The sequence below is a fragment of the Oncorhynchus tshawytscha genome, linkage group LG33 (assembly GCF_018296145.1).
Source record: "Oncorhynchus tshawytscha isolate Ot180627B linkage group LG33, Otsh_v2.0, whole genome shotgun sequence".
Lineage (NCBI taxonomy): Eukaryota > Metazoa > Chordata > Actinopteri > Salmoniformes > Salmonidae > Oncorhynchus > Oncorhynchus tshawytscha.
Window position 1 is genome coordinate 4,152,002 of NC_056461.1, and position 24,945 is coordinate 4,176,946.

At 43.3% G+C, this 24,945-nt stretch overlaps 1 protein-coding gene across 12 annotated transcripts in view; it reads left to right on the forward strand.

Annotated features, from left to right (window-relative positions):
• Window positions 1-24,945, forward strand: part of LOC112230774 (calcium/calmodulin-dependent protein kinase type II subunit beta) — a 64,639-nt gene that overhangs the window by 24,015 nt on the left and 15,679 nt on the right. For 3 of the 12 annotated variants that reach the window (XM_042311060.1, XM_042311062.1, XM_042311066.1), the window contains exons 8-14: window positions 116-199; window positions 340-434; window positions 530-652; window positions 733-816; window positions 988-1,030; window positions 6,515-6,586; window positions 12,058-12,092. In XM_042311060.1, coding sequence (XP_042166994.1) covers window positions 116-199; window positions 340-434; window positions 530-652; window positions 733-816; window positions 988-1,030; window positions 6,515-6,586; window positions 12,058-12,092 — 536 coding nt within the window. Of the gene's footprint in view, window positions 1-115; window positions 200-339; window positions 435-529; window positions 653-732; window positions 817-987; window positions 1,037-6,514; window positions 6,587-12,057; window positions 12,093-24,945 lie in introns of all 12 variants that reach the window. The other 9 variants (XM_042311059.1, XM_042311061.1, XM_042311065.1 and 6 more) reach the window with 3 other exon arrangements.

A 24,945-nucleotide genomic window follows, 5' to 3' on the forward strand; every position in this document is an offset into this window, starting at 1 on the left:
TGCAGTGGAATCAGTCTCGCTGCATTGTTTAGTCTGCTGTGATTCTATCATATTATCCACAGCACACGAGTAAAGTCAAATACAGCTTGATGACTGTGTGTCTTTGTGTGTGTAGGTTTTGCAGGCACCCCAGGCTACCTTTCTCCAGAGGTACTGAGGAAGGAGGCCTATGGTAAACCTGTCGACATCTGGGCCTGTGGTGAGTGCAGATCACTTTATTATCTCGCCGTCTCATCCCTCCTTCTTCTATATCTCCTGCCCCCCCCCTCACCAATCAACGTATGTGTGTCTCTGTGCATGTGTCCGTGTATGTGTGTCCTTGTGTGTGTTTATGTATAGGTGTGATCCTGTACATCCTGCTAGTGGGGTATCCTCCATTTTGGGATGAGGACCAACACAAACTCTACCAGCAAATCAAAGCAGGAGCCTATGACGTGAGATATACACACACTCACATGCAAGCGCACACTCACAAGCACACACACTCTGTGTCACCTTTGTCTATCAATCTGTGTGTGTGTGTGTATAGTTTCCATCTCCAGAGTGGGACTCTGTGACTCCAGAAGCCAAGAACCTGATTAACCAGATGTTGACTATTAACCCTGCCAAGAGGATAACTGCCCAGGAGGCCCTCAAACACCCATGGGTCTCCGTAAGTACACACACACACACACACACACACTTTTCCTCTCTGTTTCCTTTCTGTTTGACATGGTCTCTCTCTTTCTCCAGCAACGCTCCACGGTGGCGTCCATGATGCACAGACAGGAGACAGTGGAGTGCCTGAAGAAGTTCAACGCCAGAAGGAAACTCAAGGTCTGCTCTATTTTAATAATCTCATAATCCACAGGAATGCCTTCACTAAACATGTGAGCCTTCTCACTTCTCAGACTAACCTAGTAATCTACCACTCACCCCATCTCTTTATTTCTCTATTTCTCGCTTTTCTCCCTCTCTTCCCATCTCTCTCTCTCTCGCTGTCCATAGGGAGCAGTCCTGACTGCTATGCTGGTGACCAGGAATTTCTCCGGTAAATGTGTGTGTCTTCATAAACACTTACACGCATGCACAGCAGGTTGGCATTTATTGGGATGACTCATGTACTGGAGGAAGCTCTGCGGAGTGGTTATTAGCTGGCACAGCCACAAAGTCACAAAATCGGATTCGAAACCTAACCTTAACCACACTGCTAACCCTAATGCCTAACCTTAAATTAAGACCAAAAAGATCATATTAATGTTCATGAATCTTTACAATATAGCCTATTTTTTACTTTTCAGCTGGCCCATCTCACGGAAATCTCTCAGTTCTGCCTCCAGGGAAAGATTCATGACAATAAATGTCAAACTGCGCATGCACACGCATGCATGCTACAGTCACATACACATGCTCCACAAGCGTACACACACACACTCTCTCTCTCTCTCTCTCTCTCTCTCTCTCGCTTTCTTATTATCACAAATTGAGTTTCACCTCCAATTTACTAAGTTTGACTACAATGGTAACTTGCATGGATCATTACATGTTTCTCTTCCACTTAGGGGTGTGAACTTTAAAACGTTAAAACAAAGTTTAAAATGTTTTTATTTTTTTGCCCACGAAATGTATATCACAGTGCAGTTATCCCAAAACGTATTCTATGCCGTGTTATAGCCTAACTAGACGATAGGCTATGAAGGCCTGTTGTGTAATTTAAATAGAACCAGAGGTAGAAGTGAACTTTAGGCTACTTTAGTGAATTTGCGAGGCATTGCAAGAAGAGACATTGCGAGATACAGATTACCAAGACAACTGCGCACAGTCCTTTCTGTCTGCCCCCTCCTCTCTCCCTCACGCTGGCTCGCCTGCTTTTTCTCTTTGCTAATGATACACGGTTGTGCTCAGTCTTCGGTCTGGTGCGTGTAGAATAAAAATACTGAATCTTAGCAGGCGAGGAGTCGATTTCTAGCGGAATCAAATCTTGACATTCAGAAATGGGAGTCGATGTGCAAGAAGTCGAGGAATCTATTATTTTGGAGTCGACCATCTACCACTACGTCATCATCATTAACAGTCGGAAAAAAGGCAGAGAAACGACAGCAGCGAAGTCCTGCATGGCAATACTTTGAGAAGTTAAATGAGAAGGTGGTGAAATGAGGTACAGTATGGTAGTACAGGTGCAATGCTTAACCATCTGAAAGGGACAAACCGTAAGACCCAAACAAATCCTGGTAGCAGCGAGGGGCCCCAACAACATTAGACAACTTCACACTAAAGCCTACTGCATGACTGCCGAACTTCATTAGCAATTGTAGAATTTGGGGAATTTGTCTTTTCGCTTTAACAGAAAACCGATGGCCGTTTAAACTTTAAAGGGAGAGTTCACCCAAATTACAAAATGACATATTGGTTTCCTTATCGTGTCAGCAGTCTATGGAAAAGGTATGACAGCAATCCATGTTTTGTTTTAGTTTCCCCAGGCACTGGTTCCAAATGTTAACACTTTAGCATTTGTGGCACAAATTCAATTCAAGTCATGGGACGGATATTAGCATTTTTCGCGCCTCATGTCCAAATAATCCAAAAGTATCTAAAATGAATTGTGAAGTTTACCAAAGTCACTTATGTACCAAAGGCACTTATGTACCAAAGTCACTTATGGACCAAAGTCACTTATGTACCAAAGTCACTTATGTACCAAAGTCACTTATGTACCAAAGTCACTTATGTACCAAAGTCACTTATGTACCAAAGTCACTTATGTACCAAAGTCACTTATGTACCAAAGTCACTTATGTACCAAAGTCACTTATGTACCAAAGTCACTTATGGACCAAAGTCACTTATGGACCAAAGTCACTTATGTACCAAAGTCACTTATGGACCAAAGTCACTTATGTACCAAAGTCACTTATGTACCAAAGTCACTTATGTACCAAAGTCACTTATGGACCAAAGTCACTTATGGACCAAAGTCTAATTTTTATGTACCAAAGTCACTTATGGACCAAAGTCACTTATGTACCAAAGTCACTTATGAGACCAAAGTCTTATGGACCAAAGTCACTTAAACCAAAGTCACTTATGACCAAAGTCACTTATGTACCAAAGTCACTGTACCAAAGTCACTTATGTACCAAAGTCACTTATGTACCAAAGTCACTTATGTACCAAAGTCACTTATGGATTATTTGAACATGTGCGAAAAATGCTAATTTTTGTGGTATCCAAGTGTCCAATTGGTAGTTTCAGTCTTGTCTCATCGCTGCAACTCCCGTACGGACTCGGGAGATGCAAAGGTCGAGGGCCGTGCACAACCAAACCAAGCCACACTGCTTCTTGACACAATGCCCACTTAACCCGGAAGCTGCGACAGAGCCTGGACTCGAACCCAGAACAATGCTAGTGGCACAGCTAGAAATGAAATGCATTCTAAAAGAAAACTGTAATAATAGATAGACCACTGCACCACTCACTTGGCTACTTTATATTTTTTATTTATTTTTTACTTATTTATATAAGGGTACCAGTACCGACTCGATGTGCAAGGGTACGAGGTAATTGAGGTAGACTACATGGCTATAAGTTAGTGGTAATGACTTCAAATTAGTGGATTCTGGCTATTTCAACCACCTCCATTTTGACAGGTGTATAAAATCGAGCACACAGCCATGCAATCTCGATAAACAAACATTGGTCGTAGAATGGCCTGTACTGAAGAGCTCAGTGGTGTTCAACGTGGACCGTCATAAGATTCCATCTTTCCAACAAGTCAGTTCATCAAATTTCTACCCTGCTAGATCTGCCCCGGTCAATTGTGAATGCTGTTATTGTTAAGTGGAGCAACAATATCTTGGCTACAAAGTGGTAGACCACACAAGCGCACAGAGCGGGACCACCGAGTGCTGAAGCACGCAGCATGACAAAATCGTCTGTCCTCGGTTGTAACACTCACTACCGAGTTCCAAACTGACTCTGGAAGCAACGTCAGCACAAGAACTGTTCGTCAGGAGCTTCATGAAATGGGTTTCAATGGCCAAGAAGCCGCATACAAGCCTAAGATTCACCATGCTTCACCATCTGGCAGTCTGACGGATTAATCTGTGTTTGCTACCTTCCAAACTGTAATGGATGGTGGAGGAGGAATAATTGTCTGGGGCTGTTTTTCATGGTTCAGGCTAGGTCCCTTATTTCCAGTGAAGGGAAATTGCTATAGCGTACAATGACATTGTGTGGCCTACCACTTTGCAGCCAAGCTGTTGTTGCTCCTAGATGTTTCCACTTAACAATAACAGCATTCACAGTTGACTACCGCAGTTCTGTATACATCTGGCCCTTCTTTGGACACTATACTAACAAACCCTCCCGCCCGACTAGCATCACTACCCTGGACAGTTCTGACTTAGAATATGTGGACAACTACAAATACCTAGGTGTCTGGTTAGACTGTAAACTCTCCTTCCAGACTCACATTAAGCATCTCCAATCCAAAATTAAATCTAGAATCAGCTTCCTATTTCACAACAAAGCCTCCTTCATTCATGCTGCCAAACATGCCCTCGTAAAACTGACTATCCTACCGATCCTTGACTTTGGCGATGTCATTTACAAAATAGCCTCCAACACTCTACTCAGCAAATTGGATGTAGTCTATCACAGCGCCATCCGTTTTTTCACCAAAGCCCCATATACCACCCACCACTGCAACCTGTATGCTCTCGTTGGCTGGCCCTCACTACATATTCGTCGCCAAACCCACTGGCTCCAGGTCATCTACAAGTCTTTGCTAGGTAAAGCCCTGCCTGATCTCAGCTCACTGGTCACCATAGCAACACCCACCCGTAGCATGCGCTCCAGCAGGTATATCTCACTGGTCATCCCCAAAGCCAACACTTCCTTCGACCGCCTTTCCTTCCAGTTCTCTGCTGCCAATGACTGGAACGAAATGCAAAAAAATCACTGAAGCTGGAGACTTATATCTCTCTCACTAACTTTAAGCATCAGCTATCTGAGCAGCTAACCGATCGCTGCAGCTGTACATAGTCCATCTGTAAATAGCACACCCAACTACTTCATCCCCATATTGTTACTTATCCTCTTGCTCTTTTGCACCCCAGTAAAGGGTATGTTTGGGTATGTTTGGCAGCATGAACGAAGGAGGCTTTGTTGTGAAATAGGAAGCTGATTCTAGATTTAATATATCACTCCAGTGTTAATGCTAAATTGTAATTATTTCACCTCTATGGCCTATTTATTGCCTTACCTCCCTACTCTTCTACATTTGCACACACTGTACATAGATTTTTCTATTGTGTTATTGACTGTACGTTTGTTGATGTGTAACTCTGTGTTGTTGTGTTTGTCGACTGTTTTGCTTTATCTTGGCCAGGTCGCAGTTGTAAATGAGAACCTACCTGGTTAAATAAAGGTGAAATAAAAAATGTCATAAAAAATTATATGCTTCCAACTTTGTGGCAAGGCCCTTTCCTGTTTCAGCATGACAATGCCCCCGTGGACAAAGCGAGGACAAAAATTGTTTGTCGAGATCGATGTGGAAGAACTTGACTGGCCTCCACAGAGCCCTGACCTCAAACAACTTTGGGATGAAATGGAACGCCGACTGCAAGTCGGGCCTAATCGTCCAACATCAGTGCCCGTCCCCACAGCAATGTTCCAGCCTCTAGTGGAAAGCCTTCCCAGAAGAGTGGAGGCTGTTATAGCAGCAAAGGGAGGACCAACTCCATATTAATGGCCATGATTTTGGAATGAGATGTTTAACGAGGATGTGTCCATATATTTCTGGCCATATAGTGTAGATATGTACATATAACCAGGAATAAAGTGACAGATAGTAAACAGTAGCGGCAGCGTACGTGATGAGTCAGAAAAGTTTTTTGCAAAAAAGTTCAATGCAGATAGTTCTGGTAGCTATTTGGTTAACTATTTTAAATAACTATTTAGCAGTCTTATGGCTTGGGGACAGAACCTGTTCAAGGTCCTGTTGGTTCCAGACTTGGTGCGTCGGTACCGCTTCCCGTGCAGTAAAAGAGAGTACAGTCTCTGACTTGAAGAGAGGAGGGCCAGCCGCTGCCAGGGATACTAAACCAAAGCATGGATTGCTGTCATACCTTGTACATAGACTGTTTACAGGGTAAGGAAACCAATGTGTAATTTGGTTGAACTATTTCTATAAGAAATATATATTCCATTTGTCACATCCCTACTTCCTCTGCACTCACACTTTGTCTGCTGACCCAGGTAAAATGGGAAGGAGACTTGCATCTCAGAGTAGGAGGGCAGATCTGAGATCAGTTTAGCCTTTTAGATTATAATGAATGGACAGGGGAGGTACCTGATCCTAGATCAGCACTTACTCTGAGACGCTTGACTTACCTTGGACCTGACGTGACTTCAATCTGTCCACTTCACACTAACACACTTCTGTCTTCTCTTCCCTCGCTCCTTTCCCCTTTTCTGTTCTTTGCTTTCACTTGTTCTCTGTCTTTCTCTATTTCTCTCCCTCTCTCTGCGTCAGTTGGTAGACAGTCTACATCTCCGGCATCAATCACTACTGTGTCTGGAACTGCCGCTGGGATAGTGGAGCAAGGTATCCTCTTTCTCTTTTTTCTCTCCTCCCTCCATCACTCGCTTCTATACCTCCTCCACTTGTACACCTTCTCTCCTCTCCCTCACACTCCTTTCCTCATCCTTCCCTTTTGCTCTTCTTGTGTTCTTCCTCTCATCCCTCCTTCCCCCTTCCCTCTCTTCATCCTCCCCTCCCCCTCTTCTTGTGTTCTTCCTCTCATCCACTACCTCTTATCCCTCCTTCCCCTTCCCTCTCTTCATCCTCCCCTCCCCCTCTTCTTGTGTTCTTCCTCTCATCCACTACCTCTCATCCCTCCTTCCTCCTTCCCTCTCTTCATCCTCCCCTCCCCCTCTTCTTGTGTTCTTCCTCTCATCCACTACCTCTTATCCCTCCTTCCTCCTTCCCTCTCTTCATCCTCCCCTCCCCTCTTCTTGTGTTCTTCCTCTCATCCACTACCTCTTATCCCTCCTTCCCCCTTCCCTCTCTTCATCCTCCCCTCCCCCTCTAACGAATAAGGCAGCAATATCCATCTCTCCTCTCTCTCCCGCTCTCCCTCCAACATGCTTTAGTCTTTTGTGCCTGGAGTCGTTTTCTGTATTTTTTTCTGCCCTTCGTTCCCTCCCTCATGAGCAGTGTGTGAGGTGTATGAGGCTTGTTTGATGTGTGTGATAAATGCAGGTAACTGCCAAACTAATCAAAACACTTGAGTAAACGATGGATACAAATGATATTGAAAGCAGGTTCTTCCACACGTGTGGTTCCTGAGCTAATTAAGCAGTTCACATCCTATCATGCTGAGGGTCATGTATAAAAATGCCCAGTTGCCCATTATTTTGGCCACCTTATTTAGAAGAAGATATTTCATTTACTTTGAAAGAAGGGTGAGTGTGAGTGTGAGTGTGTGCCATTCAGAGTGTGAATGGGCAAGACAAAATCTTTAAGTGCCTTTAAACGGGTATGGTAGTAGGTGCCTTTGAACAGGGTATGGTAGTAGGTGCCTTTAAACAGGGTATGGTAGTAGGTGCCTTTGAACAGGATATGGTAGTGGGCGTCTTTGAACAGGGTATGGTAGTAGGTGCCTTTGAACAGGGTATGGTAGTAGGTGTCTTTGAACAGGGTATGGTAGTGGGTGCCTTTGAACAGGGTATGGTAGTAGGTGCCTTTGAACAGGGTATGGTAGTGGGTGTCTTTGAACAGGGTATGGTAGTAGGTGCCTTTGAACGGGGTATGGTAGTAGGTGTCTTTGAACAGGGTATGGTAGTGGGTGTCTTTGAACAGGGGTATGGTAGTAGGTGCCTTTGAACAGGGTATGGTAGTGGGTGTCTTTGAACAGGGTATGGTAGTAGGTGCCTTTGAACAGGGTATGGTAGTAGGTGCCTTTGAACAGGGTATGGTAGTGGGTGTCTTTGAACAGGGTATGGTAGTAGGTGCCTTTGAACGGGGTATGGTGGTAGGTGTCTTTGAACAGGGTATGGTAGTGGGTGTCTTTGAACAGGGGTATGGTAGTAGGTGCCTTTAAACAGGGTATGGTAGTAGGTGCCTTTGAACAGGGTATGGTAGTAGGTGCCTTTGAACAGGGTATGGTAGTGGGTGTCTTTGAACAGGGTATGGTAGTAGGTGCCTTTGAACAGGTTATGATAGTAGGTGCCTTTGAACAGGGTATGGTGGTGGGTGTCTTTGAACAGGGTATGGTAGTGGGTGCCTTTGAACAGGGTAGTAGGTGCCTTTAAACAGGGAATGGTAGTAGGTGCCTTTGAACAGGGTATGGTAGTAGGTGCCTTTGAACAGGGTATGGTAGTAGGTGTCTTTGAACAGGGTATGGTAGTAGGTGCCTTTGAACAGGGTATGGTAGTAGGTGCCTTTGAACAGGGTATGGTAGTGGGTGTCTTTGAACAGGGTATGGTAGTGGGTGTCTTTGAACAGGGTATGGTGGTGGGTGTCTTTGAACAGGGTATGGTAGTAGGTGCCTTTAAACAGGGTATGGTAGTGGGTGCCTTTGAACGGGGTATGGTAGTAGGTGCCTTTAAACAGGGTATGGTAGTGGGTGCCTTTGAACAGGATAGTAGGTGCCTTTAAACAGGGTATGGTAGTAGGTGCCTTTGAACAGGGGTATGGTAGTAGGTGCCTTTGAACAGGGGTATGGTAGTAGGTGCCTTTAAACAGGGTATGGTAGTAGGTGCCTTTAAACAGGGTATGGTAGTAGGTGCCTTTAAACAGGGTATGGTAGTAGGTGCCAGGCGCACCAGTTTGAGTGTGTCAAGGACCACAACGCTGCTGGTTTTTTCCGCTCAACAGTTTCCTGTACGTATTAGGTAGAGACAAAATGCCAAGATGTCCTTTGGGTGGTGGACCATTCTTGATACACGCAGGAAACTGAGCATGAAAAACCCAGCAGCATTGCAGTTCTTGACCCAAACCAGTGCGTCTGGCACCTACTACCATACCCTGTTTAAAGGCACTTAAATATTGTGTCTTGCCCATTCACACTCTGAATGGCACACATACACAATCCATGTTTCAAGGATAAAAAAATAATTATTTAACCGTCTCCTCCCCTTCATCTAAACTGATTGAAGTGGATTTAACAAGTGACATCAATAAGGGATCATAGCTTTTCACCTGGATTCACCTGGTCAGTCCATGTCATCGACTCCTGCCCCCTTTCTACATTTTGTTGCATTACAGCCTTATTCTAAAATGGATTTTTTTTTTTAAAGTTCATCAATCTACACATAATACCTGATAGTGACAAAGCAAAAACTGTTTTTTAGAAATTTTAGCAAATGTATAAAAAATCCTAACCAAAATACCTTATTTACAGTTGAAGTCGGAAGTTTACATACACTTAGGTTGGAGTCATTAAAACTCGTTTTTCAACCACTCCACAAATTTCTTGTTAACAAACTATAGTTTTGGCAAGTCGGGTAGGACATCTACTTTGTGCATGACAAGTAATTTTTCCAACAATTGTTTACAGACAGATTATTTCACTGTATCACAATTCCAGTGGGACAGAAGTTTACAAACACTAAGTTGACTGTGCCTTTAAACAGCTTGGAAAATTCCAGAAAATTATGTCATGGCTTTATAAACTTCTGATCGGCAAATTGACATAATTTGAGTCAATTGGAGGTGTACCTGTGGATGTATTTCAAGGCCAACCTTCAAACTCAGTGCCTCTTTGCTTGACATCATGGGAAAATCAAAGGAAATCATGCACAAAAGTAGGTGTCCTAACCGACTTGCCAAAACTATAGTTTGTTAACAAGAAATTTGTGGAGTGCTTGAAAAACGAGTTTTAATGACTCCAACCTAAGTGTATGTAAACTTCCGACTTCAACTGTAAGTATTCAGACCCTTTGTTAGGAGACTTGAAATTGAGCTCGTGCATCCTGTTTCCATCCTTGAGATGAGAGTCCACCTGTGGTAAATTCAATTGATTGGACATGATTTGGAAAGGCACACACCTGTCTATTTAAGGTCCCACAGTTGACAGTGCATGTCAGAGCAAAAACCAAGCCATTGGGGTTGAAGTAATTGTCCGTAAAGCTCCAAGACAGGATTGTGTCGAGGCACAGATCTGCAGAAGGGTACCAAAAATTGTCTGCAGCATTGAAGGTCCTCAAGAACACAGTGGCCTCCATCATTCTTAAATGGAATAAGTTTGGGCAATCTGCGCAATCTGGGGAGAAGGGCTTCGGTCAGGGAGGTGACCAAGCACCCGATGGTCACTCTGACAGAGCTCCAGAGTTCCTCTGTGGAGATGGGAGAACCTTCCAGAAGGACAACCATCTCTGCAGCACTCCACCAATCAGGCCTTTATGGCAGAGTGGTCAGACGGAAGCCACTCCTCAGTAAAAGGCACATGACAGTTTGCCAAAGGCACCTAAAGGACTCATACCATGAGAAACAAGATTCTCTGGTCTGATGAAACTAAGATTGAACTCTTTGGCCTGAATGCCAAGCGTCACATCTGGAAGAAATCTGACACCATCCCTACGGTGAAGCATGGTGGTGACAGCATCATGCTGTGGCAATGTTTTTCAGCAGCAGGTACTGGGAGACTAGTCAGGATCAAGGGAAAAATTAATGGAGCAAAGTACAGAGAGATCCTTGATGAAAACCTGCTCCAGAGCACTCAGGACCTCAGACTGGGGCGAAGGTTCACCTTCAACATGACAACGACCCTAGGCACACAGCCAAGACAACGCAGGAGTGGCTCTGAATAGAGGGTTTTTATAACTCTATTGTGTCTGTGTGAACTGAAAGTGAGCTCTGGGAGATTTAATACTGACAAAAGATTTACGATGTCGGTTGCCAGACCTTGGTCTCTACACAATGAGAACAGTCTTTACAGCAGATACTGTTTGCTGTGAATTATTAGTATCTTTCATACGAATCTTAACCTTGTGACCCATTCCATACATCTGTTGTTTGTCATGAACATCCAGGAGGATGGACTTTACTATAAAATGCTATAGCTCAAATCCGCTCATTGATCTCTCAACGGATTGTTGACAAGCTCCATTACTGCAGTAATGAAATAATAACGTTTACTTGTTTTGAAGAAATGTAAAAGGTCTCTCCTTTTGATTACAATAATTCCACAACATTCATCCTGAGAGTTGGAGAGGATCTGCAGAGAAGAATGGGAGAAACTCCCCAAATACAGGTGTGCCAAGCTTGTAGCATCATACCCAAGAAGACTCGAGGCTGCCAAAGGTGCTTAAATAAAGTACTGAGTGAAGGGTCTGAATTTCTAAAAAAACAGTTTTTGCTTTGTCATTGAGGCATTGTGTGCAGATTGATGAGGGGGGGAAAATGATTTAATCTGTGTGTGTGAGAGTGAGTGTTCATTCATACAGAAATGCAAGTTCTTATGAGTATCTATGTGCATGCACATGTATATGATCTATTTCTATTGTAATGCCACTGGTGGGTGCAAGATCTCCACTATCGTCTAGGCTTAATGTGCTCAGCCTGTAATACACTTGTGTGTCCCCCCTGTGACCGGTTCGTACATAAAACATTGTCAATTCAGGCTGCAAAGGCATCCGTTTCCACCTTAACTAGCTCTAATGGCGCTGGAAAAACACAGGGAAAATATGCTCTCTTAATATAACACCATTTTCCGCCACCACTTCTCCATTCCATATTCCCCTGCCCTTTGACCCCTAATCCCACGTGTGTGTGTGTTGTGTGGGAGTGTTTATGAATGTTTTAGTGTGTGTTAGTTTGTAAGGGTTTACAGTAGTTTGTGTGTGTATACGAGCTTGAGTGTGTTGGCACTGTTTACAGTTTGGCGTTTGAGTGTGTTGGCTTTCGAGAGCTCCGTGTGTGTGTTAGAGGGTTTGTTGAGTTTGCAGACAGAGTTCAGTGTGTGTGTTAGCTAGCTAGGCGTAAGATAGGTATCGACACTCATGCGTGTGTATGTTTGAGGTGTGTTTTAGTAAATGAGTGTGTATGATGTGTGTTCTCAATCTCTTTCGCAGCCAAGAGTCTCCTCAACAAGAAGGCTGATATCAAGGTAAGACAAACATGTGTATCTGCCCCTCCTGCAATCGCGATTGACAGTGATATGCTGTGTTTTGTGGGCATGCTCTTTGGGTGTGTGTGTGTGTGTGTGTGTGTAGTTAGCTATGTGTGTGTGTAGTTAGTTAGTTAGCTATGTAGTTAGAATGTAACATTCATGTGGACTGACTTGATCGCAGGTCAAACATTATATAACATCAGCTGTTGTTTTTTTTTGTGAGCAACTTTTTTTATTTAGTTTTGTAATTTTTATTTTACAATCAAATAAATGCATAAAAATAACCCCAACCCATTCCCCACTCAGTCCCCATCCACCCGCCTACATCATCCCTCCCCACCTGGAAACCATGCTTCCCACCCCGTCTCCCTTGACTAGCACCGTTTATTCTCGCTGTCGATAATTCTGATGTTATAACATCTAATAGTAACTGTATCCACTGGTTAAATGGCAGAGAGTGATGTGGTTGCCATCTTAGAACTTAAAAACATTCACAGCAGTGCTGCATGTCAGCAGTAATCTTCTCTGATTGATTGAGAGATTCAAGGGGCTATCATTGTTAAGTAGCACAATAGGTGGAGACCATTGAATATTTAAATTCATGCACTTCAAAATGTATTTTTCCCCAGAAGCATTTACAGTGCCTTCAGAAAGTATACGCACACCCCTTGACTATTTCCACATTTTGTTGTGTTACTACAGACGGAGTTTAAGATTTAATTGAGAATGTGTCTCTGGACTACACACACACACACACACACACACACACACACACACACACACACAATACCCTATAATGTCAAAGTGTAATTATGTTTTTTTCTTATTATTTTTTTAATTTGACAAATTAATTTAAAATTAAAAGCTGAAATGGCTTGAGTCAATAAGTATTCAAACCCTTTTCTATGACAAGCCTAAATACGTTTTTAAAAATGTCACAATTACATAATCAGTTGCATGGACTCACTGTGTGCAATAGTGTTTAACGTGAAATTTGAATGACTACCTCATTTCTGTACCCTCTACATTATCTATAAGGTCCCTCAGTCAAACAGTGATTTCAAACACAGATTCAACCACAAAGACCAGGGAGGTTTTCCATTGCCTCGCAAAGGGCACCTATTGGTAGATTGGTAAATATATTTTTTAAAGAAGACATTCAATATCCCTTTGAGTATGGTGAAGTTATTCATTACACTTTGGATGGTGTATCAATACACCCAGTCACTACAAAGATGCAGGAGTCCTTCCTAACTCAGTTGCCGGAGAGGAAGAAAACCGCTCAGGGATTTCACCATGAGGCCAATGGAAGCCTGTACAGAATCCAAATATTCCAAAACATGCATCCTGTTTGCAATAAGGCACTAAATTAAAAACAGCAAAAAATATGGCAAAAACCAAAGCGGAATGTTTAGGGCAAACACAATACATTCAAAATGGTGGTGCTTGCATCATGCTATGGGTATGCTTGTCATCGGCAAAGACTAGGAAGATTTTTGGGATAAAAATAAACGGAAGAGCTAAGCACAGGCAAAATCCTAGAGGAAAACCTGGTTCAGTCTGCTTTCCAACACACACTGGGAGACCAATTCACCTTTCAGCTGGACAATAACCTAAAACACAAGACCATATATATACTGGAGTTGCTTACCAAGATGACATTGAATGTTCCTGAGTGGCCTAGTACTGTTTTGACTTTAAAAAAATAAAAAATCTGCTTGAAAATCTATGGCAAGACTTGAAAATTGCTGTCAAGCAATGGTCAACGGGATACCAGGGTCATATTTTTCCATATTCTGTTCCAGTTTAAGGCCAGGCAACACAGGCAAAAATTTAGATTTTTCTTCCATCTGTCAATTTTGGAATATTTTGCAACTATAACTTCCATACTTTCATAAAATGTACAAATAAATTGGCAGTAATGTATTTAAATATTTTATTTGTATCATTTTATCCCAACTCTGTCAACAACACCTACCATAAATGTCGTTCTTGATAGCATGTTTCATGTAGAACTTCAACTGCTGTTTTTAAAACTCTCCCCTAATCCACCACTACCACATATCTATCAACACACTGCCCTGGGCCCTCAGGCCCCTACTTCACCACTACCACATATCTACAACACACTGTGGCCCTCAGGCCCCTACTCCACCACTACCACATATCTACAACACACTGGCCCTGGCCCCTACTCCACCACTACCCTCTACAACACAGGCCCCTACTCCACCACTACCACATATCTACAACACACTGCGTGCCCTCGGGCCCCTACTCCACCACTACCACATATCTACAACACACTGTGTGCCCTCGGGCCCCTCCACCACTACCACATATCTACAACACACTGTGGCCCTCGGGCCCCTACTCCACCACTACCACATATCTACAACACATCTACTCCACCACTAACACACACACTGTGGCCCTCAGGCCCCTACTCCACCACTACCACATATCTACAACACACTGTGTGCCCTCAGGCCCCTACTCCACCACTACCACTATCTCCACCACCACTACCACATATCTACAACACACTGCGTGCCCTCAGGCCCCTACTCCACCACTACCACATATCTACAACACACTGTGTGCCCTCAGGCCCCTACTCCACCACTACCACATATCTACCACTACACACTACAACACACTGTGTGCCCTCAGGCCCCTACTCCACCACTACCACATATCTACAACACACTGTGCCCTCAGGCCCCTACTCCACCACTACCACATATCTACAACACACTGTGTGCCCTCAGGCCCCTACTCCACCACTACCACACATATCTACAACACACTGCGTGCCCTCAGGCCCCTACTCCACCCCCTACTCCACCACTACCACATATCTACAACTACCACACTGTATCACTACCACATATCTGCCCTCAGGCCCCTACTCCACCACTACCACATATCTACAACTCCACCACACATCTACAACACACTGTGTGCCCTCAGGCCCCTACTCCACCACTACCACATATCTACAACACACTGTGTGCCCTCAGGCCCCTACTCCCCCTACTCCACCACTACCACATATCTACAACACACTGTGGCCCTCAGGCCCCTACTCCACCACTACCACATATCCACATCAGGCCCCTCTCCACCACTACCACATACACACGTGGCCCTCGGGCCCCTACTCCACCACTACCACATATCTACAACACACTGCGTGCCCTCGGGCCCCTACTCCACCACTACCACATATCTACAACACACGGGCCCCTACTCCACCACTACCACATATCTACAACACACTGCGTGCCCCTACTCCACCACTACCACCTACAACACACTGCGTGCCCTCGGGCCCCTACTCCACCACTACCACATATCTACAACACACTGCGTGCCCTCGGGCCCCTACTCCACCACTACCACATATCTACAACACACTGCGTGCCCTCGGGCCCCTACTCCACCACTACCACATATCTACAACACACACTGTGCCCTCAGGCCCCTACCCACCACTACCCATATCTACATACACACTGTGTGCCCTCAGGCCCCTACTCCACCACTACCACATATCTCGGGCCCCTAGGCCCCTACTCCACCACTACCACATATCTACAACACACTGCGTGCACCTCGGGCCCCTACTCCACCACTACCACATATCTACAACACACTGCGTGCCCTCGGGCCCCTACTCCACCACTACCACATATCTACAACACACTGCGTGCCCTCGGGCCCCTACTCCACCACAACCACATCTCTACAACACACTGCGTGCCCTCGGGCCCCTACTCCACCACTACCACATATCTACAACACACTGCGTGCCCTCGGGCCCCTACTCCACCACTACCACATATCTACAACACACTGCGTGCCCTCGGGCCCCTACTCCACCACAACCACATCTCTACAGTACTAAATCCATGTGTATGTATAGTGCATATGTTATCTTGTGTGTACAGTTGAAGTCGGATGTTTACATACACCTTAGCCAAATCCATTTAAACTCAGTTTCACAATTCCTGACATTTAATCCTCGTAAAAATTCCCAGTCTTAGATCAGTTAGGATCACCACTATTTAAGAATGTGAAATGTCAGAATAATAGTCGAGAGAATTATTTATTTCTGCTTTTATTTCTTTCATCACATTCCCAGTGGGTCAGAAGTTCACTTACACTCAATTAGTATTTGGTAGCATTGCCTTTAAGTTGTTTAACTTGGGTCAAATGTTGTTTCGGGTAGCCTTCCACAAGTTTCCCACAATAAGTTGGGTGAATTTTGGCCCATTCCTCCTGACAGAGCTGGTGTAACTGAGTCAGGTTTGTAGGCCTCTTTGCTCGCACACGCCTTTTCAGTTCTGCCCAAAAATATTCTATGGGATTGAGGTCAGGGCTTTGTGGTGGCCACTCCAATACCTTGACTTTGTTGTCCTTAAGCCATTTTGCCACAACTTTGGAAGTATGCTTGGGGTCATTGTCCATTTGGAAGACCCATTTGCGACCAAGCTTCAACTTCCTGACTGATGTCTTGAGATGTTGCTTCAATATATCCACATAATTTTTCTTTCTCATGATGCCATCTATTTTGTGAAGTGCACCAATCCCTCCTGCAGCAAAGCACCCCCACAACATGATGCTGTCACCCCCGTGCTTCGCGGTTGGGATGGTGTTCTTCGGCTTGCAAGCCTCCCACTTTTTCCTCCAAACATAACGATGGTCATTATGGCCAAACAGTTCTATTTTCGTTTCATCAGACCACAGGGCATTTCTCCAAAAAGTATGATCTTTGTCCCCATGTGCAGTTGCAAACCGTAGTCTGGCTTTTTTATGATGGTTTTGGATCCGTGGCTTCTTCCTTGCTGAGCGGCCTTTCAGGTTATGTCGATATAGGACTCGTTTTACTGTGGATATAGATACTTTTGTACCTGTTTCCTCCAGCATCTTCACAAGGTCCTTGGCTGTTGTTCTGCGATTGATTTGCACTTTTCGCACCAAAGTACGTTCATCTCTAGGAGACAGAACGCATCTCCTTCCTGAGCAGTATGACGGCTGTGTGGTCCCATGGTGTTTATACTTGCGTCCTATTGTTTGTACAGATGAATGTGGTACCTTCAGGCATTTGTTGATTGCTCCCAATGATGAACCAGACTTGTGGAGGTCTACAATATTTTTCTGAGGTCTTGGCTGATTTCTTTTGATTTTCCCATGATGTCAAGCAAAGAGATTGGCCTTGAAATACATCCACAGGTACACCTCCAATTGACTCAAATTATGTCAATTAGCCTATCAGAAGCTTCTAAAGCCATGACATCTTTTTATGGAATTTTCCAAGCTGTTTAATGGCACAGTCAATTTAGTACATGTAAACTTCTGACCCACTGGAATTACGATACAGTGAAATAATCTGTCTGTAAACAATTGTTGGAAAAATTATTTAGAGTAGAGGTCCTACCCGACTTGCCGAAACTATAGTTTGTTAACAAGAAATTTGTGGAGTGGTTGAAAAACAAGTTTTAATGACTCCAACCTAAGTGTATGTAAACTTCCGACGTCAACTGTATGCATGCATGTGTCTGTCTGTGCCAATATGTGTGTTGCTTCACAGTCTCCGCTGTTTCATGTGGTGTTTTTTATCTTTAAAAAAAATCTAATTTTACTGCTTGCGTCAGTTACTCAATGTGGAATAGAGTTCCATGTAGTCATGGCTCTCTGTAGTACTGTGTGCCTCCCGATAGTCTGTTCTGGACTTGGGTAATGTGAAGAGACTTTTTGTGGCATGTCTTGTGGGGTATGCATGGGTGTCCGAGCTGTGTGCTAGTAGTTTAGACAGACAGCTCAGTGCATTCAACATGTCAATACCTCTCATAAATAAAATTAGTGATGAAGTCAATCTATCCTCCACTTTCAGACAGGAGAGATTGACATGCATATTATAAATATTAGCTCTCTGTGTACATCCAAGGGCCAGCCGTGCTTCTGAGCCAATTGCAATTTTCCACAGTTCTTTTTTGTGGCACCTGACCACACGACTGAATCAAGATGCGACAAAACTAGGGCCTGTAAGACCTGCCTTGTTGAAAGTGTTGTTAAGAAGGCAGAGAATTGTTTTATTATAGACAGACTTCTCCCCATCTTAGCTACTATTGCATCAATATGTTTTGACTATGACAGTTTACAATCTAGTGTTACTCCAAGCAGTTTAGTCATCTCAACTTGATCAATTTCCACATTGTTAATTGCAAGATTTAGTTGAGATTTAGGTTTTAGTGGGTGTTTTGTTCCAAATACAATGCTTTTAGTTTTAGAAATATTTAGAGCCAACTTATTCCTTGCCACCCACTCTGAAACTAAGTGCTTTGTTGAGTGTTGCAGTAATTTTAGTTGCTGTAGTAGCTGACGTGTTTAATGTTGAGTCATCCGCATACATAGAAAATTGAGAAAAGCAAGAGTCCTAAACAACTACCCTGGGGAATTCCTGATTCTAATTGGATTATATTTGATAGGCTTCCATTAAAGAACACCCTCTGTGTTCTGTTAGACAAGTAACTCTTTATCCACATTATAGCAGGGGGTGTAAAGCCATAACACATACATTTTTCCAGCAGCATACTATGATCAACAATGTCGAAAGCTGCACTGAAGTCTAACAAGACAGCCCCCACAATAATTTTATCATCAATTTCTCTCAGCCAATCATCAGTCATTTGTGTAAATACTGTGCTTGTTGAGTGTCCTTCCCTATAAGCATGCTGAAATTCTGTTGTCAATTTGTTTACTGTAAAATAGCATTGTATCTCGCCAAACACTATTTTTTCCAGAAGTTTACTGAGGGTTGGTAACAGGCTGATTGGTTGGCTATTTGAGCCTTTACTATTCTTGGGTAAGGGAATGACTTTAGCTTTAGGTTTAGTGAGTGTTTTGTTCCAAATATATTGCTTTTGGTTTTAGAAATATTTAGGGCTAACTTATTCCTTGCCAACCACTCTGAAACTAACTGCAGCTCTTTGTTGAGTGTTGCAGTCATTTCAGTCGCTATAGTAGCTGACATGTATAGTGTTGAGTCATCCGCATACATAGACACTCTGGCTTAACTCAAAGTCAATGGCATGCCAATAGTAAAAAATTTAAAAAGCAAGGGGCCTAAACAACTACCCTGGGGAATTCCTGATTCTAACTGGATTATATTTGAGAGGCTTCCATTAAAGAACACCCTCTGTGTTCTGTTAGACAAGTAACTCTTTATCCACATTATAGCGGTAAAGCCATTACACAAGTTTTTCAAACAGCAGACTATGATTGATAAAGTCAAAAGCTGCACTGAAGTCCAAAAAGACAGCCCCCACAATCAATTTGTTTACTGTGAAAGAGTATTGTATCTGGTCAAACACAATTTTTTCCAGAAGTTTACTAAGGGTTGGTAACAGGCTGATTGGTCGGCTATTTGAGCCAGCAAAGGGGGCTTTACTGTTCTTGGCTAGCAGAATAACTTTATCCTCCCTCCAGGCCTGAGGGCACACGCTCTCTAGTAGGCTTAAATTGAAGATGTGGAAAATAGAAAATAGGAGTGGCAATATCGTCTGCTATTATCCTCAGTAATTTTCCATCTAGATTGTCAGACCCTGGACCCCTCACCTCTTCCACACTGACTTTACGGAATTCAAATGTACAATTCTTGTCTTTCATAATTTGGTCCGATATACTTGGTGTCTTAGTGTCAGCATTTGTTGCTGGCATGTCATCCCTAAGTTTGCTTATCTTGCCAATGAAAAAGTCATTAAAGTAGTTTGCAATATTAGTGGGCTTTGTGATGAATGAGCCATCTCATTCAATTAATGAAGGAGCCCAGTTGGCTTTTTCCCAAAACATTTAATTTAAGGTGCCCAAAAGCTTTTTACTATCATTCTTTATTTAATTTAGTAGTTTCTTTTTCTTTAGTTTAGTCACATGATTTCTTCATTTACAGTACGTTAGCCAATCAGTTAGGCTGCCAGACTTAATTGCCATACCTTTTGCCTCATCCCTCTCAACCCTCCCTACAAGTTTTCAATTCCTCATCAATCCAAGGGGATTTAAGTTTTTATAGTAATTTTCTTAATGGGTGCGTGCTTCTTAGTAACTGGAATAAGTAGTTTCATAAATGCACTAAGTGCAGCATCTGGTTGCTCATCATTACACACACCACTGACCAGCAAATATTCTTTACATCATCAACATATGAATCCCTACAAAACTTACTGTATGACCTCTTATACACTATATTAGGCCCAGCCTGACCTCTTGCACACTATATTAGGCCCAGCCTGACCTCTTATACACTATATTAGGCCCAGCCTGACCTCTTATACACTATATTAGGCCCAGCCTGACCTCTTATACACTATATTAGGCCCAGCCTGACCTCTTACACACTATATTAGGCCCAGCCTGACCTCTTACACACTATATTAGGCCCAGCCCGACCTCTTACACACTATATTAGGCCCAGCCTTTGGAACTTTGGTGTTCCTAGATATGGCTATTATATTGTGATCACTACATCCTATGGATTTGGATACTGCTTTCAAGCAAATTTCTGCAGCATTAGTAAAGATGTGATCAATACATGTTGATTATTTAATTCCTGTTGTTTGTAACTACCCTGGTAGGTTAACTGACAACCTGAACCAGGTTGCAGGCACTGGCTACAGTTTGACGTTTTTTCCTGAGTGGGTAGCTTGAAGATAGCCAGTCAAAATTTAAATCACCCAGATTTAAATATACATCTCTGTTGATATCACATACATTATCAAGCATTTCACACACATTATCCAGATACTGACTGTTAGCACTTGGTGGTCTATAGCAGCTTCCCAGAAGAATGGGCTTTAGGTGAGGCAGATGAACCTGTAGCCATATTACTTCAACAGTATTTAACATTAGATCATCTAAGCTTTGCAGGAGTGTGGTTCTGAATATAGACGGCAACACCGCCTCTGTTGACATTTGTCTTTCCGGTACATGTTATAACCATGTATTGCTACCACTGTATCAAAGGAAATATCTAAGTGAGTTTCAGAGATAGTCAGAATAAGAATGTCATCTGTTATAAGCAAGTTATTGACTTCATGGACCTTGTTTCTTAGGCTACATATGTTAATATGGACTATTTTTAGCACTTTTCTGGGTTGCTTGATTGTTTTTAATGCTTTACTTGGAAGCTTATTAGAGGTAGATTTACTCATGTTATTTACATTGGAGCTGATAGTGCAGGGTGAGCTGCAGAAAGTGGTCTTCCTACTATTGCACACCACCTCAGTGCTAACAGTGTAACTCTGGTTCATACTCTCATGATTACTGCTTACAATAGCTGTAGGATAAACAGATGTATTCGGTGCCAATGCCCCTAAGATCATGTACATTTGATGCAGCATTATGACGACTTTGTCACAATGGTAGGGATTAACCGAGCTGGTCTTGGATCATTTACCAGTCATTGTTTCAACGTAGCCTTGAAATGCATGAACAGAGTCCAGGAGTCAAGATGATTTGGGTGGTCATTCCTGTAGAGTATCTTCCGTTTCCAGAAGGTATCAAAGTTATCAATAAAAGTGACTCCACCAGAGCTACAGTAGCCAGATAAGTAATACCAACAGTCTGCTGAATCATTCACACCCGCGGCCCAACGATGGTACTGCACCTGAAATTCTTGATGATGATTTTTTGGAGTCTTTAAATGCTAAAATCAGTTCTTTAAAATCCATTTTCAAATGTTCTGAGCTAGCACTTCTGATGTCATTTGACCCCACATGGACTACGAGTGTCAGCTCCCGGCATCTGTGGTAGAACAGTCTGAAGCAGCCCTGTTGTGTCCTGTGGTAGAACAGTCTGAAGCAGCCCTGTTGTGTCCTGTGGTAGAACAGTCTGAAGCAGCCCTGTTATGTCCTGTGGTAGAACAGTCTGAAGCAGCCCTGTTGTGTCCTGTGGTAGAACAGTCTGAAGCAGCCCTGTTGTGTCCTGTGGTAGAACAGTCTGAAGCAGCCCGGTTATGTCCTGTACTCGCGTGGTAGAACAGTCTGAAGCAGCCCTGTTATGTCCTGTGCTCCTGTGGTAGAACAGTCTGAAGCAGCCCTGTTGTGTCCTGTGCTCCCGTGGTAGAACAGTCTGAAGCAGCCCTGTTATGTCCTGTGCTCCTGTGGTAGAACAGTCTGAAGCAGCCCTGTTGTGTCCTGTAGAACAGTCTGAAGCAGCCCTGTTATGTCCCGTGGTAGAACAGTCTGAAGCAGCCCTGTTATGTCCTGTGCTCCCGTGGTAGAACAGTCTGAAACAGCCCTGTTGTGTCCTGTGCTCCTGTGGTAGAACAGTCTGAAGCAGCCTTGTTATGTCCTGTACTCGTGCTCCTGGGTAACACAGGGTTTTTGCCTTGGGAACCGAGATGTTACTCACCATAGAGCTGCCTATGATGACAGCTGGTGATGTTGAAGGTGTTGGTCTCTCAGGCAGCCTCACGCCTGGTGAGGCTGGGAGCTCCGAGGATCTGAGCCAGATGTAGAAACCACCGGAGAGGGAGACAGAGCCGAGGACGAAGACGCAGGTACTTCCGGATCCGATCTTGATTGGGAAGCCACCAAGGACGAAGGCACCAGAACCTCTGGATCCAGGGCGGCAAAGCTGTTTCTGTTCTGTCAGTTCCGGGCTCAACATCTCCATGGAGACCCCCGTTGCCAGAGGACGCCTTCTTCCACGTCGAGTGACATACCTCCATGGCTGGTTGTTTGGGTCGAGATCAGCTCCGTTCTCCAGGGAAAGGGGAGACCCCTTCGGGGATGGAACCCTGCCAAGCACCGGCCAGTTGGCTGTGAAGAGCCAACACGGCGGCAAAACTTCCACCAGACCTGCGTCCGGCTACTGGGGTGGAAGAAAAAGTAGGTTGGCGTGGGTTCCACAGTAGCTTATGTAGGTTTGCTACTTGCTGTCTAAGAGTAGCTACTTTACTCCTGTAGTCCTGCAAGCAAGCAGTTGCTACATTGGAAGTCAGCCTGGTCCACATTGTCCCCGAACATCATGACAGGAGAGTGACAGGTAAATAAAAAGGGAGAGTAGCACATTATGTTCAGGTGACTTGCTGTGTATAAATAATATTTAATTCCTTGCTCCAGCAAATGTATTCAAATTAACAAAACAGAGTGATAGGAAAACTATACAATGAGACTGTCACATAAACAGTGTCATAGGCCTGTAGCCCAATGTGATTAGTGAGGAATTGGCTTTATATCAAGTGCTGATATGCTGATATTTAGTCCTGCAGTTATGTCTGTAATGTCAACTTTCTGCACTTTAGTTGCAGAGATTCAGAGAGGGCTACAGTCAATGGAGAGTGCTGCAAAGATAATTAGATGAGCATGTGCAGATATCGACCCAGACATAAGAGTTATTGAAGGAGGATGAGGATGCCATCATAGACATTCATGTATCCTTCGATGGCACTTGGCACAAGAGAGGATTCACTTCCACCTACGGGATAGGTGTGCATTGGTGCTGGTATCAGCGAGCCATAGAAAATGGAGGCCATACATTTTTTTTTATAGAGAGTGGTACCTGTATATCATAGGATGTCAAATGATAACATCCTCAAAATAATATAGCACGGAGGAACCCAGAATGTCTGAACTCTGTAAAATGGTCGCGATGCCCCAAAACTGTCTTCATGGGCAAAAGCCACATTGACGGAGCAGCCAGTATGGCAGTAGCCACGTTCAATGAGGGAGCCACTGCTATAACAAATGTGATGGACAGATTGTGGCTTGACATCACTTTGGTGACACTGGAGAAATCAGAGAGGCGTTGAGAGAGCTGATGCTGCTTCAATGGAGTGTGCCAAGCGTAGGCGCAGGTCACATGACACAGTCAAGAAAGTAAAGCGGCACCAGCAACAACTCAGAGGGCCTTACATAGCTGATTAATCTTCTGCACATTTTCAACCATCCTTGTATGTGACAAATTGAGCAAAGTGATGTGTGAATTTGCCCAACAGACCAGTATTCAAAGCGTATGCTCTGTTGCTTGAAACACATGTATTAAACATGCTCATGTACTTGTAAAAGGTATATTTGATGTGTATGTCAGTTTAGTAGTGATATGAATAAGAGTTTAATTAATGTGACAAATTGTCATATTTATGGAAAGGGCATTTTAATTGCATTTAGCTTATCTTTATCTCCATTTTATCCAAATGACATGTTCCCGGCGCGCCAATTCATTTCTCAGTCTTCAAAGGACGAACATTCCCATTATTCTACACAGGTTCTTAGAAGCTTTTTTTAATATCTTGTCATTTTGATTTTAAGTGTCACGTGTAAATATTTGCAAAATATGCATCCGTCATACATGGGAATAGTTTTTTTTTAAATCCATGAAATGACAATATTTTAATAAAATGATCTGTAGAAGTCTGATCATTGAGTTTATCACAATAAAACAAACTAAAAAACATTCTGCCTTGAAGCAATGTGTTGAAAAACAGATTGTAAAATGCAAGTTAGCACATATTTAAGGACAGTTTGCCTCATTTACATATCATTTAGAAATGTATAACATTTATATAATACAATAATATTTATGTATACTTTCAACTGGTAAAGTCTGATGAGTGTAAAGGGAGAAAAATCCCTATTAGCCTGTGGTGCCTGACCTTGAGCGTGGTTCAGATTCATTTAGATCTGTGGACCATATCTTTTTAATTGCTTGCTCAGAATATGAGCTTTCTAGAAGTGTGTATATATTATAGAAATTAGTCCTTTCTCGGGCCCAGATTATTTATAAATCCCATAATTGTATGGTTCGGTAGTCGGGTTTCCTAAGGGACTCCAGAGGCCAGCATAGC